At 37.1% G+C, this 22,102-nt stretch overlaps 1 protein-coding gene across 5 annotated transcripts in view; it reads left to right on the forward strand.

The window, feature by feature from the left end:
* Positions 1-22,102, forward strand: part of ARHGAP18 (Rho GTPase activating protein 18) — a 197,661-nt gene that overhangs the window by 142,979 nt on the left and 32,580 nt on the right. For all 5 annotated transcript variants that reach the window (XR_001826694.2, XM_037740231.1, XM_017533283.2 and 2 more), the window contains exons 5-8: positions 2,548-2,720; positions 12,134-12,299; positions 14,775-14,866; positions 19,108-19,185. Coding sequence is in view for 4 of the 5 variants with exons in the window: in XM_037740231.1 (XP_037596159.1) it covers positions 2,548-2,720; positions 12,134-12,299; positions 14,775-14,866; positions 19,108-19,185 (509 nt within the window). In the remaining variant the exon portion in view is untranslated. The remainder of the gene's footprint in view (positions 1-2,547; positions 2,721-12,133; positions 12,300-14,774; positions 14,867-19,107; positions 19,186-22,102) is intronic.

Here is a 22,102-nt window from a genome sequence, read left to right on the forward strand (position 1 = left end):
AAGAGACTAGATAACAGAAATGTTATTTATTTTAGGACCTTAAGAACCAAAAGGTTGATTTAAACATTCTGTTCTTGTTAAGAGTGGATAATTAAATCATCATTTATTAGCCAAGTAATCATCCATTTCTTGTAGCAGCACCCCCCTTTAGCTCCCAAACTGCTTTTTTTTCTGTGCTCTGCCTCAACTTGATTTTCTATTTTAGCCAGAACTTTTATGTGCAGTATTTTTTTTTTTTTGCCATGCTTTTGAAGGAAATTTATGTGTTAAATGTATACTACCTTAATTATAATTACTCGGCTTTACATTCCGCAGAGTCTGTTGGTGTGGGTGTGAGTGTGGGGGTATTTATTACAGCCCTGATGTGGAGGTGCTGAGAAGAAAGAGTAGTTTCTGAAGTCTTGCCCACAACTACTCAGCTGCTGGAAAGGTAGCTTCTAATTTAGGAAAATGGCTAATCATTTTTTTCCTCTTAGAATGGTTTCCTAGGAAACCAATGTACATAGTCACAGTAAAACATAAAAGAGTATAAACCAGAGGGAAAATAAAATTAATATTGTGCTTTCACATTCATGTCGATACTTTAAAAAATTAATCATCAAAAGGTGTAAGCATTCTAATTTAAAAAATAGACTGTTGAGAAACATAAATGTACATGGCAGCAGATGAATACCAGTAATATCAATGGTCTTTAAATGTATTCTTAGTTTTGGAATTAGCACAGGTCAATTCTTACTTTCTTAACTGTGAGATGCCACCAGGACCAGCTATGTAATTTGCAAGGTCAGGGACAAACTGAAAATATAGGGCCTCTTATTTACATTTCATGATGTAACAGCAGAGCATTAAACTAAGTGTGGGACCCTCCTGTGCTTGGAGCCCTTTGTGGCTGCCTGGGTCTCATGCCCACAAAGTTTACCCTGCTTAGTGAATGGGACTGAGTAAGACTCGATTCATATTTACTTCTAAACTTGTTTTGATTAAATTAGGCGATCCTCTCACCTCAGCCTCCCAAAGTCTTGGGATTACAGGGATGATCCCTTTGTCTCTCCCTCTCTCTCTTTCCCACTTCTTTCACCCTTTCCCTCTATCCCTTCCTCTCTCACTATTTTTCCTTCCGCCCTCCCCATTAATTTATTGAAGAAACTTGGTTATTAAGTTGTAGAGAGTTTCCCCCTCTGACCATTCCCCTGGTGTAGTTTAACATGTTCTTTTGTGTCTCATAAATTAGTTGACTTTAAATTGATGATCAGATTCAGTTTCACTTTTTTTTTTGGTGGTCAAGACTGATGATATGTGATTGTGTGTTTTCTCTTGAGAAGCTCGTATATCTGTTTGTCTTTCTTTTTTTTGGTCAGTGTAGCAGCTGCTGCTGATTAATACCTGGATCCATTAGTTTATTAACGGTTACAAAATTAAAATGGTTTAAATTCATTTTGAATTTAAACGAATATAAACATTATTTTTCTGAGCTGCAGACTTTCAATAATATATGTAATTATGACATTTATCTATTAAATTTTTAAATTAACTTTAGCTTCCGTCACTTTGTTGTGTTCGCATGTCAGCCTGTTAGTATGTAAGCATGTGTATACACTGCATTTTGTAATTCATAGCCTTTTACTACTATTCAAAGGTCTACAGTGAGAAAATACCAGTTATCTTGGTTATTGGCTCTAGGTTTTTTCTAATGTCAGTTGCATTAAGACCAAAAGTTTACAAAATAGTCAAATTTAGAAGTATTTTCTCCAAAGCTTAAATCAGGTGTTTTCAGCAAAGAGGTTTTTAAATGTTAATTCCTCTCTGGAAGATTAACAAAAAACCATAAATGCCAAAACAAAGTTAAACTGACTATATCCTTGAAATCTTGATGTAAATATGTGAAAATGATTTGACTAGTATTTATAGTTGTAGGAACTCTTATACGCTTTGACATAATCAAGTGCAAACCCAACCATTCCCGTGCCAGGTACGTCCAGACCCGACTCGCAGAGTGATAATTTTTTGGCACTAACTCTTGTTTTGGAATTTTTACTATGATAGATAGGTAATATTCCAGAAAGGAAATGTAGGGTGTAGAAGAAGTTTATTCCAAGAATCTGATCCACTCTGAGTAAATTAATTAAATGCTAAATTACTAGCTTTACAAGAGATTACTGCTCATCACCTCCCCCTTCTTTTGCTTTTAGTTTCTCTGTGTAGAACAAAACAACAATTAGGACTTCAAAATCTTTTGAGGTTTTTCATTAGCAGTTTATTATCTTTCAGCAATGTTTTGGAATTGGAACCCAGTTTTAGGATTGCACAGTTGAACTATAGATTGCTAGCCACCGTCATCTCCCTGCCCACTTCCCATGTACGATCCATAGGATTCTTGAGTACACTCCTTATTATTAAAGGAACAGCTAAGTATTGCCTAGAGAACATAGTACTCCTCCCAAATGTTTTTATGTAGTGAATGCATTCGAATTTTTTAAAAAAAAGAAAGAAAGAAGTAAAGCATATTAATTGGGTTCTTTTCTCCCTACTTTTCTCCCTGTCCCCCAGACCAGGCATCTAACCTTGTTGTTGGTGAAAAGAAGCCGATCCTACCTGAGGAGACACCTGCCTCTGAAACAGACATCAACCTGGAGGTATCATTTGCGGAGCAAGCACTCAATCAGAAAGAGAGCTCCAAGGAGAAAATCCAGAAGAGCAAAGGCAATGATGCCACATCACCTGTACGTCGTACACTGTTTATAAATATTCAGATATGTACACATATACATATACATCTACACACACACACACATACACATATACATATATATATATATACACACACACACGCACACATACAGAGGGAGACAGAGAGAGAGAGACGAGGTCTCACTATGTTGCCCAGGCATAACTCAAATTCCTGGGCTCCAGCAATCCTCTCACCTCAGCCTCCCAAAGTCTTGGGATTACAGGGACGATCCACCACACCTGGCCCAGAATATATTTTTCATCAACTTTTTATTTTAAAAATGTAGAACCCACAGAAAAGTTGAAAGAATAGTATGGCAAACACCATATGGTTTTCATAGATCAATTCAACAGTTATTAACATTTTATAACCTCTTTTTCTTTTCTATATCTATCTACATGTATGCTCTAACTTTTGTTTTTAGTTTAACAAGGACATAGAAAACAACACAATTATAATACTTAAGAAAGTTAAACTGAAGTGATAATTATATTTAATATATAGTTGTATCAAAATTTCCCCAGTTGTCACAATATTATTCTTTATAGCTTCTCCCTTTTCCACTGCCGTTTGAGTTTCAAACATGGGTCATATACTGTATTTGTTTTCATGTTTATTTGGTTTTCTTGAATCTATGTCAATCTCCTGCTTTTTTTCAATATTAATGAAGAGTCCAAGTCCGTTGTTCCTTCAGGACTGGATTCAACTTAAACATTTTTAGCCACATTTACTGCTTGGACAACGTTTATACCTTTAATTGCATCATCAGAAGAGGTGCATGGTATCCGATGGTCTCTTTATTGGTGATAGAAGTTTGATCACCAACTTGTCTAAGGAGAGATGTTCACTAGATCTCCCCCTTGTAAAAATATACCTTTCCTATGTGTAGTTAATAATAATTTGCCATCCTTGAGACTGGGCACATTTCCTGTATGTCAGTAAAGCCTATTGCCCAGTGGTTTCACCATCCATTTTTAACTTTGCCTGAAACAATAACTGGTGCTTGAGAAATGGTTATTTTAAAATTCTATTATTCCTTCTACACTTATTGGCTGACAGTCTTCCATAATTGCTCCTTCACTTTCTAGCACAAGATGTTCCAGGCTCTCGTTGTAATTTTCTTCCCGCAGACTTGAAAGCATCCATGTCTTCAGGAAGCTCTGGTACTTTTTAGCAGCGAATTGTATTTAGAAACCAAGCTCTGTGCAGTGAATGTTCTCATTGCTACTGAATGTCTTGTATTTTCTAAAAAGTGCATTTATTTATGTAGAATTTCACACAGGCAAAAAGTTAAAAAGAATGGCATTCTGAACCCCCAAATACTCAGCACTCAGCCCCAACATTCATTAACCCACAGCCAATCCTGACCTATCCATACCCCCACCCACTTCCCTATTCTGTGTTATTTTGAAATACATCTCTGAATTCTATTTTATCATCTCTATTCCTAAAAGGGAAAGAGGGGATTTTAAAACTCATAACCATATAACTATTATTTTACCAAAAATGCTAACAATTTTTAATTTCAAACATCTAATCGGTGTTCAGATTTCAAATTGGATCACATAATTTTATGATCTTTTTGTACAGTTTGAGCCAGGATCCAAATAAGGCTCTTGTATTGCAATTAATAGATAAATCTTTTAAGAATTTTAAAATCTCCTCCATTTTTTTCTCTCTCCCTCTCTCTCTTTCCCGATACTTTCCTCCTTTCGCTCTAGCCCTTCCTCTCTCTATTTTTCCTTCCTTCCTCCCCATTAATTTATTGAAGAAAGCTGGTTATTAAGTTGTGGAGAGTTTCCCCCTCTGACCATTCCCCTGGTGTAGTTTAACATGTTCTTTTGTTTCTTATAAATTAGTTGACTTTAAATTGATGATCAGATTCAGTTTCACTTTCTTTTTTTGGTGGGGGGTGGGTCAAGACTACGTCTGAGGTGTGATTGTGTGTTTTCTGTTGAGAAGCTCATATATCTGTTTGTCTTTTTTTGTCAATATAGTAGCTACTGCTACTATATTAATACCTGAATTAATACCTGAATACATTAGTTTATTAACGGTTACAAAATTATGATCTAATATGCTCTTCTTTTTATTTGTTTGAGAACAACTTTCTCAAAGTGGTCGTTTTACCTTTTATTGGTTTTCAGAAATTGTTGGCTTACTAGCATTTTTTACCTGTGACCAATTATTGTTTTAATTTGCTTGGTAAAAAGTAGTCTTAACTCATGGACTTATATGTATTTATAAAAAATAGTCTTAACTGGTGGATTTACACGTATTTGACATGACCCTAGACTAGATTTTACAGGCTTGTCTGGTGTATTTTCTCTTCCAGACCTAGATTGATTTGTTTCTGAAGGAAACCCTGATTCCGTTTAATAGAAATAGACTTTGTGACTATGCTCAGGGCACTAGGAGTGTTCATTTCTTTGAGTTGGCCATTACTTTTGAGCCTTTTCAGAGGACAGAGGTACATCACTATCTTCTGTCTTCCATGCTGAGAATTGCAGATCTCAGGAAATGGCAGATGACATATTTAGAATATCACGTAATTACCTGTTTGCTTTCTCCTACGTAATGCACAGCATTCTCAGAATATGCTAATACTACCATCAGCAATATGACCACTAGAAATGGTTTAAACTTGTTTTTCTTTTTTCTTTCTTTCTTTCTTTTTTTTTTTTTTTTTTCATGTGTGTGTGTGTTGGGGGTACATTGTAAAAGGGACTTTCTACAGTAAAATTACTGTGCTTTAGGTTGCATAGGATTGTTATTCCTTGTATGGTTAAGCCATCAACTGCATACCAACTTTGGTTAATTTGCTTTATTTTCAATTTTTAGAGATTGCTTTTTTTGAAATTAAATTTTGATTTACAAGTATGTAAAATGTACAGTCCAACAATGAAGCTGAAAAACAACATGTATTAAAAGTCTAGCTTTTCTCCTTCTGCTACCAACGTATTCAATCCCCTCTCTTAGAGGCAAACTTTCTTTCCTTTTAATATCATGATTTATCCTTTTGTTCATACGTAAACGGTAGCTTGCTATTCAGTTTCTTCCACCTTGATTTTTGTTTTGTTGACTTAGTGGTATATTCTGGAAATCATACCAAAGTAGTATAGAGGAATATTTCTCACTTCTTTTTTATTAGATACATTCTACTCCATTGTATGGATGTATTATAATTTATTGAATCCGTTGTGGACATCTGAATTATTTGTAGGCGTGTGTGTGTGTGTCTGTGTGTGTGTATTTTATTTTTGAAATTGAGTTTCAGTCTTGTCACCCAGGCTGGAGTGCAATGGTATGATCTCACTCACTGCAACCTCCGCCTCCTGGGTACAAGCAATTATCCTGTCTCAGCCTCCCATGTAGCTGGGATTATAGGTGCCCACCACTGTGCCTGCTAATTTTGTATTTTTGTTAGAAATGGGGTTTTACCATGTTGGCCAGGCTCGTCTCAAACCCCTCTCTTCAAGTGATCCACCTGCTTTGGCCTCCCAAACTACTAGGGTTACAAGCATGAGCCACTGTGCCCAGCTTTCTTGTATATTTTTAAAAATCTGTGCTTATACCTAATGGGTAAAGTAAGAGTATGCAAATGTGGCCTGCCAGACTATCCTTAGGAAAAGTATGTTTTCTTCCTTCTATTTTTTCTCGAGACGGAGTCTTGCTCTGTCACCCAGGCTGGAGTGCAATGGTATAATCTTGGCTCACTGCAACCTCCGCTTCCTGGGTTCAAGTGCTTCTCCTGCCTTAGCCTCCCGAGTAGCTGGGGTTACAGATGCATGCCACCACTCCGACTAATTCTTAGTATTCTTAGTACAGATGGGGTTTTACCACGTGGTCCAGGCTGGTCTTGAATTCCTGACCTTGTGATCTGCCCGCCTCGGCCTCCCGAAGTGCTGGGAGTACAGGTGTAAGCCACTGAGCTTGGCCAAATAGTATGATTTTAGAGTGACAGTCTTCATCTTAAAATGTGGAAAGGTTTTATATTGAAGAACAGTAGAACCTAAACAAAATGAAGACGTTGGCTTTTAAGATATAGACTCAAACAATGGAATGAAATATAACTAAGCTCCACTTGAGAGTTTTCAAAACAAAACTCCCTCTGCCACTTTCTTCTCTGTTTAGCCAATTTACGCTCACCTACCTTCTTGATTTTAATCATGTTGTGCCCCAAGTTTAAAATGACCTCTCCATTTCTACCCCTCTGTTGTTCCATATTTGCCAAGGAAACCTTCATCTATTCCTCAGAGACTAGTTCAAGATCAGTTTTCCTGTTAAGTCTTTCCTGATTGTGAACTTATTTATTAGACCAAATAAATATGTGAAATCACCTTTGATTTAGGCTGCATGCTTTAGACATTACGGTTAATCTGTCCATGTATTTGTTTATGCAAATATGCATATACTCGTCTATACAAACTTTTGTTTAGTTCATTTGTCTTCTAGAAGGTATGGACTCATTGTAAAGTTTCTACAAGTCTTTCCCATGATTGAAGAAGTAAAGATTTGTATTCACTACTCTGAGGCAGGTGTCTAAACAGATAAAACCTTAAGTCCCATTTCTGTTCCATGCTCCCCTCCTTCTGGAAATAAGCAGTAGGCTTTATGTAATACATTGTTCTCTGTTGACCTCATTTCATATTGACTTCCTTTTCCTCACAGCATCGAGCAGTCTTTGTTAATTCTTTATGATCTCTCACAGTGGATTCAAATTTCTCTTCTTAAATTTGGAGATCAGGTTTTATAACCTTTAATTTGCTTTAGTTTGATAATGTAGCTACTTAGTGTATACACATTATATCTCAGAAATTATGCTCTTCAATTATTTTATTTATTAGATGACCTCGAGGAGGTAGAGATCCCTGTTTTTCATTCATGGAAACAGCTTAGAGAGGTAACTTGACATGCTGAGGCTTGACATTAATGACTATGCTTTTGAAGCCTTTCTCTTGCTTTCCAAGTCAAAGCTAGAACGATTTGATGAGTAAAAAATCAAGTTTATTATTAGTGACGCAGTGCCTAAGGGCCCATCATGCAAAACCTACAAAAGAGTGGCACAGCCTGGAAAAGCTACCTAGTTAATTTGTGGAAACACCTGGGAACCAATGACCTTATAAATTTTTTTTTTGAAAATTTTTATTTTATTATTTTCTTTATTTTTTTGAGATGGAGTTGCATTTTTGTTATCCAGGCTGGAGTGCAATGGCTCGCCACAACCTCCACCTCCCGGGTTCAAGTGATTTTTCTGCCTCAGCCTCCTGAGTGACTAGAATTACAGGCACCCGCCACCACACTCGACTAGTTTTTGTATTTTTAGTAGAGACAGGGTTTCAGCATGTTGGTCAGGCTGGTCCCAAACTCCTGACCTTAGGCCATTCACCCACCTTGGCCTCCCAAAGTGCTGGGCTTACAGGCATGAGCCACCATGCATGGCCTTATTCTTTTCTTTAAACACATTTTTCAAGAAGTAGAGATCTTTAATCTTGCTGAAATTTCACGGCTTTCTCTTAGCCAACAAACTGAACCATTCAGTCTATTAACTAAACAAAAAAACGACAGGAATCTTCATAAATATTTAAAGCTGCTGCTATGAATTAAACATTGGGATAGAGAACTAACTCCTTCATTAGGCACAATGTTTAAATAAATAAATAAATAAGCTCATGACATATATCGCTAGGTAAATCAAATGTTTGAATTAATCATATTTCAGGATTCTCTAAACATTTACCTTGGGTAATGCTTTGAACGACTGTATTACATGTGTCTGGCTTATTAGACCCAAAGCTACTGATTTTAATGTAAACATTCAGGACTTTTTTTAAAAAAAAAGGTAAATATGGTTGATTCAGCATTCAGAAAACAAAACAATTAGCAGTAATGTAGAGCCGAGCATGGGAAAAATGTGACGAGTTTTGCGTGACTGTTAAAAGGAAAACTCAGTACAAATCACAGAAAATCAGGGGAACACGAAGCCAGTGGCGCTTCACCTCACTGAGTTTGATTCTGTGCTCTCTTCCCTGTAGGATGTATGTCTTCATTCATTTAGAGGACCGTGACAAAGCACCCATCGTGTGCCAGGTCTATGGTATAACAGGGTTACAGAAGTGATTAGGAAGTAGCTCCTCTCCTTGAGGCGCTCCCAGTACCATATCAACACCTATCAACCTAGATATCTCCCTGCCTACTCCGGTGGATGGGGAAAATGGAGTAGAACAGAACGGTTACAAAACTTTGGATTTAGGAGAACTGAATTTGCATCTCATTACATCACTGGCTTTGTGGCCATGTTTAAGGCACTTAACTGAGTCTCCATTTCTTCACCTAGAAGATGCTGTAGTCATTCTTATCTTATTGGGACTTTTGCAGAATTAAATGAGGAACTCTTTTTCAGACAGGAGAATTATTATTGTCATTTTTTTCTTACCTTGCCATGACACACAAGAATAAAGAAAGACCGTGAAATGTTGATATGATTTTAAAAACTCCATTAAAAATATAATATGTAATACTTTTGGAGTGCTCTTTATAATTTGATCATTACCACAACTTATAGGTCAGGTTCAGTTGTTATTCTCATTTTACAGATGAGGAGGCTAAGGGACAGAAGGGGACATCGTTTGCCACAGGTCACATAGTAAGTGATGAAAACAGTAAGGGCTCCACTTTCTCGAACCCTGTGCAGTGCCCCATGGATGCCATCCTGCCCACTGCTGGAAATTTGCTTAGGCTCTCTCTTCAGTGATGTTCATTGCTGTTTATCTGGTGTTCTCCTAGGAAAAAAATACGTAAAAACACTTAAGAAAGACACCTCTCCTCTTGCAGTGAACTTGAAGGCTCTCTCTTGGAATTGAGTTTGCTTAAAGGGAATTAGCTCCTCATTTACTAAAAGTCACAGGTTTTACAAATTGCTCTAGGAGAGTGACTGCAGCATTTTCATCTCACAACTCCTTTATATTCTGAAAAATTATTAAGGGCCTCAAAAAGCTTCTGTTTATGTGGCTTATACCTATGGACACTTACCATATCTGAAAATATAATTGAGAAATTGAAAAACTATAAATCCATTTAATATAACAATATTACAATTAACATAAATACCTTTTTCAAAATGGAAAATAGCTATATTTTCTGAAAAAAAAGTAAGTGTATCATGGTTTTAATTTTAGCTAGTCTCTAATGTCTGGGTTTAGTTGAAGTCAGCTGGATTCTCCTATTTATGTTTGCATTCACTCTGCTGCAATAGCACTCATTTCCATCTGGAAAACTCCACTGTATACTCATGAGAGAATGAGAATGTGAAAGGCAAAATAATGTCTCACTAATTATTAAATTAGTTTTGGACTTTTTGTCCTAAGCAGAATTACTGCTTTAGGACATGTCTTTTGCCCTAGTATTTAGACAATGAAGTGTTAATGATATTTTGCAAAAAATAAAGCAAAGAGAATAAAATAGAGGCAGTTAAATTACCTAATCAGCAATTGACTTAAATGAAAAATTCAAAGGTAAATCCAAACTGTACGAGAATGATCAGTTTTAGTAATGGGTAAACACAATGGGACTATAATATGTATTAAATGCACACACTAGTGAAATTTGTTTTTTTATCTTGTGGTTTGTTTTCTTATGTTTAATGTGTTTAACATTAAAAGATGATATTTGAGAAAGATGATATCTCTACGTGCTTGTGATCATGAAGTAACATCTTAGTCCCAGCTTATTCAGCAGTGAAAGTAATATACTAATTGAATACCCCTAATCCAAAACTCCAAAATCCTAAATATTCCAAAATTCAAACCTTTTTGAGCACTGGCATGATGCCACAAGTGAAAAATCCTACACATAAGTCCTTAACACAAACTGAGTTTCATGCAAATTAGTTAAAATATTTTATAAAATTGCCCTCAGGCTATGTGTGTATAAAACATAAATAAATTTTGTGTTTAGACTTGGGACCCATCCCCAAGATGTCTCATTGTGTATCTAAAAATATTTCAAAATCTGAAATCCAAAGCTCCTCTGGTCTCAAGCATATTGGATGAGGGATACTCAGTCTGCAGTAGCAACCACATAAAAGTACTTGGGACGTGCTGGGCACTAAACCTCACCACAGCCCTCTGAACTCAGTGGTCAGTCCTCCTCCTCTTACTCCTTTTTGTTGCCATTTTCCTCCTTTCCCTCCCCTCCATCTCCCATTTTACAGAAAGAAAGGTTAAGCAGTTGCCCTAAGGCACACAACTAGTAAGTAGCTAGATGACTGGTGAGCTCTGAAGTCCATGATCTTCAATTCCCTGTGTCCTCTACTCTTACCCCAATGCACTGTAGACTTTCTGGACCAATCTTACTTGGTTTTTGTGACAATTAAAAAATACATAATTGTATGTGGAGGGTACTTGGCACATTCTAAGCATGTACTCATGGCTACTATTCTTCTTTCTCCTCCCACTACCTGTCTTCCTCATGTCATCTTCCTCTGCTTTCCTCTTCTTCCCTCCCCTTCTCCCCTTCCTCTTCTCCCCCTCCCATTTTCCTTCCCCCTTTCCCCCTCTTCCATTGCCTTCTCCCCTCCTCTTCCTCTCTCCCCCCTCCCCTGCTACCTCCCCTTACTTTTTCCCCTTCCCTTCTCCCTTCCCATTTTCCCCGCCCCTCTCCCCTCCGTCCTCTCCCTCTTACTTTTCCCTCTCCCTTTCTCTTCCCCCTTTCCCTCCCCCTTTCTCTTCCTCTCCCCCTTTCCTTTTCCTTCTCCCCCTCCCCACTCCCTTTCCCTCTCACCTTCTCCTTTCTCCTCCCTCTCCTTCCCCCATCTCCTTTCTTCTCCTCTTTCCCTTCCCCCCTCCTCTTTTCCTTCCACCTTCCCCTCTCTTCCTCCCCTCTTCCTCCCCTTACCCCATCTTTCTCCCCTTCCCCCTTCTCTCTCTCCTTCTCCCCTTCCCTTCCCCCTCTTCTCCCCACTTTCTTTACCTCCTCCTCTTTCTTTTTCCTCTCCTATTTCCCCCCTCCCCACTCTCTTTCCCCTTTCCTTTTCCCCTCCTCTTTCCCTTTCCCCTCATAGATTATGCTTGACTTCTAGCCTTCCTTGGTTTCTGAAGGTCACTTAACTAGAAGTCTTTTTCTCCTTTGGGCTCACTGTCTCTTTTGCCCTCTGAGCCACTGGGATTAACATTCCAAATGCGTGGTCTGGTCTCATTGTCTGTCAAACTTTGAATGTTGAATCTCAACACTCCGGAGTCATCGTCATGAAGAATCACTCTTCCTTCTGACTGGAGAAATTCTATTGTGGCTTTTCTTATCACTTATTCTGAACATAACTTCTTTCTATAGTTGGTTTTTTCTTCCTGCATTACAATGGGGGTTAGGTGCTGTAAACTTTTACTATATTAATGATGTTTATTTTAGAATTTCAGAGTGCCAAAAGACAAAACGGGTACCACAAGGATTGGTGACCTTGCACCCCAGGACATGAAGAAAGTTTGCCCTTTAGCCCTAATTGAGCTGACGGCCCTCTATGATGTATTGGGTATTGAGTTGAAACAACAAAAAGCTGTGAAAAGCAAAACAAGAGGTAATCATGAAATGACAGACAGTGGATTTATTTCTAAAATAGCAAGGATGGACTTGGCTTTTTAGCAGGATTTCTGGCAGACAGAGGAAACACCTACAAAATAAACCAACACTTGAATACATCTACAGTTTATATTCTAAGATGTTGCCTTCAAAAGTTTTATAACTTCGTAGAAATACACTGAGTCCTAGACTATAGAGAAAAAAGGCATAATCAGATAATTCTCATAGAAGGAAATTCTGAAGCAAGGAATCTTAACTCATGTGCTTTCTCCTTTGAAAACTATATATTTCAAAAGATACAGTTACTTGGTGTATATTTATTTCCAGAATCAGATCTTGAAAAATGACTTTAAGATGGTTGATTCTAAATGATTACTTTGGTTATTCATTGGATAGGAAATAAATAGGCCAGTTAGTAGTCTGCCCCTTTGTTCCTGGACATTGGAATTTTACATATTTTGCAAAGACAGTCTTTCCCCTACTGCTAAGAAAATAACACCATTGTGACCCAGCAATGCCACTGGATTGTACTCATCATGGAAATGTGGTGTGATTTTTTTTTTTATAAGTATCTTGCTTTACCCATTAAATAAACAATTTCTTTTTTATAATATAATAGAAAACAGACACCTCCTCAGTTTTTGTTTCTCCAGTAATTTATTGGTCATGAAATCCACATAACTCTCTGTTGACAAAGCTTCACTATTTAGGAATCTTTGTCCTCTTGTTTAACTTTAGAGGTATCTCCGAAAGAGAAACCAATAATGAGGATTATTGAATTGCTATGGTAACATTCACAAAGACAAGTATTCACCTGATTTAGGTTTTAGAGTCAATTACTCTGTAGGACTGAAGTGTACCTTCCTCCCTTCTGGTCCTCTGTCATGCTGGGCCCCAGAAGACCTCATTCTGTGCCTAGTTCCTTTGAGTGCTTTAGCATAAAGCCTAGGATGGTGAATTTCTGAGTTAAATGGTGCTCTGTTTTTTCATAAGTCCATTATGGATAATGAAGACTTAAGATGCTTTCTGAGAAGCTCATCACAAAGCCTTCTCCAAACATAAAATAGAAATACAATTTAAATAGTTGTGGGTCAGTGCCAGGATTTTTAAAGTGGCTCAGAGAGGTTTTTTTTGGTTAATGTTATGTTTTAGAATTGCATCCTGGCAAAGAAATATTAAGTTGTTTATATCAAGGCTATCACTGTTAATAGAATTTCTTCCTATCTTCATTTAATAACTGTTTGTCTTATCCAAGATACTGATTTTATGTAAAACCCTCTAGACCCTTGGCGTTCTTCAGATTGCATCTTTTCTGAATTCCCAAACTAAAAAGTTATTTGCTGGGTTACCGGCGTTCTTTTGAATGGCATCTCCATTAAGTGTCAGTCTCCAATGTCTGTTCTCATGCCACGAGATAATCCCCTTTTTCATGTTCACAGATGATTCTCATTTCCATGCTGATGTATATCATAAAGGAAAAAGTTATCACTTCAGTGCTAACGGTCCACTCAGTGATGGAGGCAGGGCGGAGGTGCTGGAAGAAGCCATGTTCATAGCAGACTCAAGGCATATGATTTTAATTAAGAAAAATTGTAAACTATTAGCTGTCATTTACTTCTGGAGCTATTTCTAAGTATATACAACTACACATTTAAATTTAAGAATAGCAAGTATCTATTTTCTAAAGAGAAACATTTGTAGAACAAGATCATAATCTTGTCTGATTTTTCAGAAAGTGTTTATATTTTGCTGTATTGTAAAATGTTCAATGTCTATTTAATATGGAAAAAATGAATGATATTTGGTTTTTTTGGTGTTGTAAAAAAAAAAAAAAAGATGATAGGTCTGTCACTGAGGCTGGAGTGCAGTGGTGCACTCCTGGGTCTCTGCAGACTCAACTTCCCAGGCTCAAGCTCTCCTCCAGCTTCAGCCTCCCAAGTAGCTGAGACTATAGGACCCTGCCTAATTTTTTTTTTTTTTTAGTTTTTCATAGAGATAGAGTCTCACTATCTTGCCCAGGCTTAGGCTGGTCTTGAACTCCTGGGTGCAAGCAATCGTCCCATCTTGGCTTCCCCAAAGTGCTGGGTTTACAGACGTAAGCCACTGCACCTGGCCAATATTTGCTTTTAAGTAAGAATTTTAAATTTGATTACATTTAGTAAATTATTTGGACATTTTGCATGTTCTCACAGCACTCTGTGTCTCATGCAGCAGTTTGCACTTTTCTCATTATGTTGGTAATTATTTGTAATCATTTATTTAGTTGTCTTTCCTTGCTGCATTGCTCTATAAGGTAGGACCAGGATTTTACTATTGGCCAGCATAACTCTAATGTTGAGATGCTGTCATTCATTTAGTAGGTGCTCAATAATAGTTGTCTGATTTACAGTGTCAGAAATCTTATGCTTTAACATTTGTATATTAATATTTTATAGATTGACAAAAGTGAGGAAATTTTATTTTTTTCTTGCAGATTCTGGTCTTTTTTGTGTTCCATTGACAGTGTTGTTAGAACAAGATCAGAGGAAAATACCAGGAACGCGAATACCCTTGATCTTTCAAAAAGTAAGTAGGCTTGGATTGGTCAGCATAGAGAGAACATACTTAAGCTAATAGTGGTTTTTTGTATTTACATTATTATAATATAGTTTTCCAATTGATATACTGTCATGTTTTGTACTTTGATTTTCTATTCAGGAAGCAAATTTGTTTCAAGGGCTCATAAGTTTTATATTCATGGTGATGCTTTCTGCGTTATTACTATAACTGTGATTACCTGGCATCTTTTCCTGTCTTATATTAGCTGGCTTTGTATAATTGAGATTTCCATTCTGTAATACATAGGAGTGGGTACTGCTTATAAATTTCTAGGGAATTGCATCCTCATGAATATTTCATGCCTGTGTGTGTTTCCTAAGCTTTTCTATTTACAGTGAGGATGTCCAATTTAATTTACCAGTGCCTATTTCCAAAGTAGGCAAAGAAACCATAAAGTAGAATTAGAAAATGATTGCTAAACTATTAAGTCACTTGTGTAGTCAACACTCAATTATTCATAAGGGGATTATCTGTGGCAGTATAAAAATTTCCATCCAACCTTTGAGCCATCATTGTTCAGCAACACAGATTACATTTGAGAAAAGCTGGGGAATGCAGTGAGGAAGACAGGTCAACTCAGTTGTGCACTACCCAAGCTGTAGATTCTTTGCAGCCTGCACATATCACTGTTTCTGAAATTTCTTGGAACAGTAGAAATTGAGTTGCAGTTAATTGGCTCAGCAAACTCATCTAGTACTAAGGCTCAATGTAGTTGGCGCTTATTCTTCCCCTCTTCCAAACCAGTCAATTCCCTGTCTTCCCTACTAACGTTTGGTGCTTTTTCCGCCCATGTCTACCACTACATTCAAACCTGCATCTCATTATTTCTCCCGACAAACTTTGTTCTACACAGTTTATCTCACCCATTAGCTTCTGCTAGCCACAGTGCAGACCACGTATCTATGGAGAGCTGTCAGCAGTACCTGTGATTAACAAGAGGAGGCTGACAAATACAGGCTACATATTCAAATTCTTCTGTCAGTAACAGTTGCAATTTACATACACCAAAGCCTATATGAAGCAGGGATCTCAGCAGCATCCGTTCCTGCGGTATTAGTCAAAGTTCTCCAAGGAAACTGAACCAATAGGATATATTTAGATTGAGATGAGATTTATTTTTTAAAGTTGGCTTACACAATTGTGGGGCTCACGAGTCTGAAATATGTAGATCAAGCTAGCAGACTGGAAGTGCAGGCAAGAGTTGATGCTGCCATCTTGAGTCCAACATTTGCAGGCTGGAAACTTAGGCAGTGTTTCTTTGTTGCAATCTTGAGCGGAATTGCTGCTTTGGGAAACCAAAATCTTTTAGGCCTTCAACTGATTGGATGAGGCCCATCATATGATAGAGAGTATTAAATAACTGTCATTACTCAAAGTCTACTGTTACAAACAACAACAACAAAAATCTGTCACTGCAACATGTAGACTGGCGTTTGACTGAACACGTAGGCATTGTAGCCTAGACAAGTTGACACAGAAAATTCACCATCATACCACAGAAATACAGTAAGCTTCAATTTTCATGGAGGTTCATTGATGCCATACTGAGGATTGCATCCAGCCTATTAAGAAAAATCTCCCTTTGTCATTTTCTCTTGAAGTTTTTTTTTAAATTTATTTAGTTGGTTATTTTTTGCCTTTGGTCCTTTAACATTCTATAGACTAGCTGTCTATCTGTTTGAAGGATTGGACAATGGCCCTAAAGTATTTTTGTTTTTATAAAAAATAAAGGAGCATATAAAAGGTTTGCTTGTAGATAACACTCATCTGTTTGCATCCCCTGTGAATTATAAGCAAAAATCACGGTGATCTATCACAAAAAAAGTTTTGATTTATCAGCTGACAATTAGGTCTGATCTCAATTTTGTAAAATGGAAAAAATTAAAAATGACTGATTTGCAAGAAGATTCATTACCAGTCTTTAGAGGACTATAATTTAATTTTTGAGCTTATATAACCAAAAGGGTACTAACAAAGCTTATCTAATATCTATGAACCTGTATCTGTTATTTCATTATTTTGCTCAGAGGTACATTGTTAAACCTTGTATTCTCAGAAAGGTGGAGGAAATAGAAATATTGTTAATTTTAATCTATGAAAGAAGTCTGCCTTATAACCTAATTATCAAACCTAGTGTTTACACTGTCAAATGAATCGACTAACTCAGCCATACGTTGTGTCAGAGTCTGTATTTTCATTTCATTTTTCAGTTCACATAAGTACATAATATATATTTTGAGAAATGTGATGAAAATTATTGATAAATTACAGAACGTAGATAAATTAGTAAAAACAGCATTATTAAAATGTATGGATCAATATAGTTATTTTTCATCGCCATTTTTAATCCTGATAATAAAAGCAAAGCTATAAACTATCATTTATATTTTAATAATACAATACAATGTGGTAGCTAAAAATGTTATTTTCAGAGTGAGACATATGAGAAAACACATGGCATTCCTTCTGAAGATACATGTACGTAACTCTATTGGGTGCTGTGGTTTTCAGCCTTAGAGAATAACAAAAAGGACTCAAATACTAAAATGCAGAAATTACGCTCACTCAGTTATTCAGAAGTCACAATCACTTTTTCCTGTGTATTTAATGAAAGTGAAAGGCGTATATTGCTGAAAACTAATTTGCTCCAGCCGCTAGCATACAATTTTATTTTTTGTTAATAGGACATAGAAGTGTTTCAAACCTTTTATAAGATGAAATGAAATGAAAATTGGCCATACATTGAATATTGGTTAAATTTGGTTTTAAGTGCTTTGTTTTGAGTAATACCCGTCTGATCTAAAATAATTCACCTAAAATTTTTGCTATGGGTTTTTATCCAGTGTTACTCGAAAAATGTGGTTTTAGAAAATATTCCAGTAGAGTTTTAAAAAATCCTGTACTGCTTTGACTGATCAAAGATGCTTCTCTTTTCCTAAAAATAAATCCTTAGGAATTTTGAGACTACCACATTTAATTGTTATCAAACTTCCTCAATATCAGTGCATTCTTTGGCCACAATATAACCCAGGAATAGAAGAGGCGAAGTCTTTAAAGAAAAGTTGACATCCCTTCCAATGTTCACATACTACTGTATATCTAACTTCAGAATATCAAGACAAAGGTCAAAAGACCTCATTTATGATGCCAGGCTTTGCTCCTAACAGACACTTTTATGTGCAAGGGAAAAACAGTAAGCTCTAGGTATTTTATAGAGCCTTGTTTAATCATTAAAGGAGGCTTCACTGAAAAACACTTTTTTACATTCTTTTGATACTCTAGAAGATGTTACGCCTTAGGGCATGCAGAGAATATTATAGTAAGATTGTGGATGAGTGAAGAATAGGTCTGTCTTTTATAAAGTAGAGAAGGCAATTGTGAAATGAGAGTGGGTGCTATGGAGGAAAACCTATGCGATGCTAGGAAATGCCTTATATTTAAACTGAGGACATGAAAACTGATTTTCTTAAAATAGCAGAATATGTTCTGTAAAGCCTTTGTGTACTACTGCTCAGGGAAGGCCTCCTCCAAGAAGATCACTTTGCCAAGAATCTGACCACTCTTTTTTCTTCTTCATAGCCTCTAATAGTTATTGTAATTTCTCCGTTAGTCTTATTTTTGAGGTGTTTTTTTTTTTTTAATCCTTTCTTGTGGGAATCTGGAGTTAGATCAGCGTATTCACTGGGCATCAGGTATGACTTAGAGGCCATATGCAAGGACATTTTCCTTTGTTTAACACCAAAGGCTTAGAAATGAATATTTGCAAACAGTTTTTTTTTCTGCATGTCATAAATAATTCTTTCTTGGAACAAGCTAAAAATGAGATGTAAATATGCAAATGCTAGAATTTCATAAGATTTATTTGATTGCAGAATGTAGGTTTCTGGAAAAGCAGAATAAATGGATGTTCTTAGTTGCTTTTGAACAATGGACATGTTTATTTTCTGTTTGGAGTACCACAGCTGTTGTGTGAAATTACACACTTTTGTTACAAAGTAGAATAAGGCCCAACTTTTTCTAAATTATAACTAAAGTTTCTGGACTTACTGTTTTGAAAGATAGTGGTAGTACAATAGCATTCAAAGCCTTATAACATTCAGTTTACATGTCATTGTAATCAGTTTGATTTACATGTGAAACATATGTTAAATTTGGAATTGTACCTGTTACAGATATCAAAATCAGAATGTTTCTCTGTTTATGCACAGCTGATTTCTCGAATTGAAGAGGGAGGTTTGGAAACTGAAGGCCTCTTACGAATTCCTGGAGCTGCCACTAGAATCAAGGTAATCTCTGGGTTCTACTATTGTAAACATTTTTTTGTTTATTTATACTTCTGCATTTTAAAAGCTAACATGTCCTCTCCACCCTTTTTTTCATTTTTAGTAAAGTAGATAAAATAAAACAATAAAACATTTTACCATTCCTTTTCGTGTTTCTACAGTCCCTTCTGGTTTTTGCTAAGTTTTGTTTTTTTTCCAAATCGCCATATTACCTATAATAATGCTATGACAAGAGAATGTGATGAGCTAAAATATTAATAGGGTGGGGGTAGTTGTGATAGATTTAGTCAGGATGTGTAGTAGCAATTGAGTTTACAAAAGTCAGGGCCAGGCGTGGTGGCTCATGCCTGTAATCCCAGCACTTTAGGGGGCCAAGGTGGGATGATTGGTTGAGGTCAGGAATTCAAGACCAGCCTGGGCAACAAAGTGAGACTGTGTCTCTACAAAAATAATTTAAAAATTTAGCCAGGCATTGTGGCACACACCTGGAGCCCTAGCTACTCTGGAAGCTAAGCAGGAAGGATTGCCTGAACCCAGGAGTTCCCTGTGGCAGTGATCCGTCATTGCCCCACTGCACTCCAGCCTGGGTGACAGAGCAATAAGACCCTGTTTCTTGAAGGGAAAAAAAAAAAAAAAAAAAAAAAGACCAGGAGCATAGACTTCAGCAGATGGGGGGGCCTTGACATCCTATGCATAATTAGTCTTAGTGAGCCGGCCAGATGAGACACTCTCATCTACCTTACTGATTCTGATTCACACAGTTGCCTGTCTTACTGCATCCAGGGTATCCTGAGTCTGGCTGGAAGAATAATTTCCAGACTTCCTAATTTGAGCCCTCCCTTCTCCTCCTCTGGATGGCATTTCCTTTCTACTATCCCAGGGTACCGTGTATACTCCTGCTGTCATCTTTGTGCCTCATTTTTGGCTCTGGGGGATAAAGTTTCCAGTGAATGCCTGATAAAGATGGAATTACCCCACAGGGGATGCATAGTACATATCTGCTCGGGGGGATTTGAAATGTAAAGGGGACTCATCCTTGGAATTGTAGCTGTATCTGGAAAGCAGCCATTAACTGTCACTTTTACCCTGTCTTCCAAATTTACCTTTCACTCTGCACTGAGATAGCACAAGTAACCACTGCCCATATCCAATAAATTGTCTTCCTGAATTTGAAAATCTAAGTGAAAATAGGAGAGAAGAGAGATAATCTCTCTTCATTTTCATAAGCCCATTCTTTATGAAATCTTTAGAGCTGGATCAGGACCAAGTGTTTCTTGGGGAGTGCACACTGTCCTGGCCTGTGACTAATGGGCTGTGGTGTTGCCAGGATTGGAATTACTCTTTATACATTCCACAGTTTGCATCACCTGCTTATTTTGGTAAGTTGCCTTGATTTAGGACACCAGTTTCGGCCTCCTTGGCTCTTACTACACAGTGATCTCATTTTAATATGATTCGAGTAGCCTGATACATCCTGATCATAATTTTCCTCTTGTGTCCCCTGGGTTTGATGTCTGGTACGCAGAGGATCCTGAAACTGTGGTGGTGTGTGTAAGTTTGATAACTTGTCATCATCTCACTTCATTTACTAACACCTACGGCACGTTCGCCACTAGTCAGTCATGGACATTGTGTGATTCTGAGATGTGTCCTGTTAAGTACTTTCTCTAACACAGATGTAATTCCTCAGAAACAGGTAACATAAACTCATATTACCCATATCGGCAAGATAGTCCTTCCCAATTCACCATTCAAAGCACTCGGGTCCTCATTAGCAGACTGTGATGACCAACTCACAGGAGGCAAAAATACATTGACTTTGGTACAGAATAGTGAATATAATGCAGATTTTACTTTGCAAGGAGAAGGCTGGCAGAAGGACAAGTTTAACTAAGTGTAATTTCTAAGAAGACCAATTAAGTGGATTCAGCTGGCTCAACTCTTCAACCCAGCCTGTTGTCATATGCCAAATTATGCAGCAGCTGGTCCATTATAAATAATTTAAAGGATAATATGCAAAAATTTTGGTTGTCTCTTTCTCCCTAGCCCCACCAAATTTCCCTGTACTATTCTCTCTCCCTCTTCCTCTATTCTTGCCACTCCTCTCTTCTGGCTCTTCCTCTGCTGTCCTTTACTCCTTCATTCTTTCCCTCCTGTCCCCCTCCTCTTCCTTCCCTCCCTCTCATTCCCTTTTTCCATCTTTTCCTCCCTCCCTCTTTTTTATCTTCCTCCTCCCTTCTTTTCTCCCTCTCTCTTTCCTCCTCCCTATTTCTTTCCCTGTCTTTGCCTACTCCCCTTCACATATTTCATCAATTACAAAAATAACTGGGGGTAGAGAATGGTCCTTGTGTTAGGAAGAGAACATGTAATTTGCCTTACAAGAAAACAATGAACATGCTTTGGGAGAATGGTTTCATGTAACAGAAGAAAGCGACAGAAAGTTGGGATGGTTTCTAACATGATCAGATTTATGTACGTTATAGTAAAGAAGCATACAAAAAATAGTAATTACAAAACTCAATTGATTTATTAGTAATAATTTACCTGGCAAACTTCGTAGAGTTCTGAGGTAAGTGAACTAGGTATTTCGAATTCTTCATGGATTCGGACTGTTTTCCACAGCTGGTAGCAGGATGGCTGTGCGTTAAAGACAGGTATATTGATGTATTTTCATGCCTCGTTTGCTGTAGAATTGAGTTTTCCATTTCCCAGAGGTGACTAATCAGAGGTAGCCTTCTGTTTTAGGCCCAGAGATTGATTATGTATTTTGTTACGTAATATACTTCTAAATAATTTAAAACATAGACTTCTTTTTTAGTGATTTTTTTCTTAATTGAATGAAGATTTATAATATGTGGGTGAAGCCCCCAAATGGAAAGGTTATTTTCACCAATCTCCTTTTTTTTTTTTTTTTCCATTT

The sequence above is a fragment of the Cebus imitator genome, unplaced genomic scaffold (assembly GCF_001604975.1).
Source record: "Cebus imitator isolate Cc_AM_T3 unplaced genomic scaffold, Cebus_imitator-1.0 Scaffold81, whole genome shotgun sequence".
NCBI lineage: Eukaryota > Metazoa > Chordata > Mammalia > Primates > Cebidae > Cebus > Cebus imitator.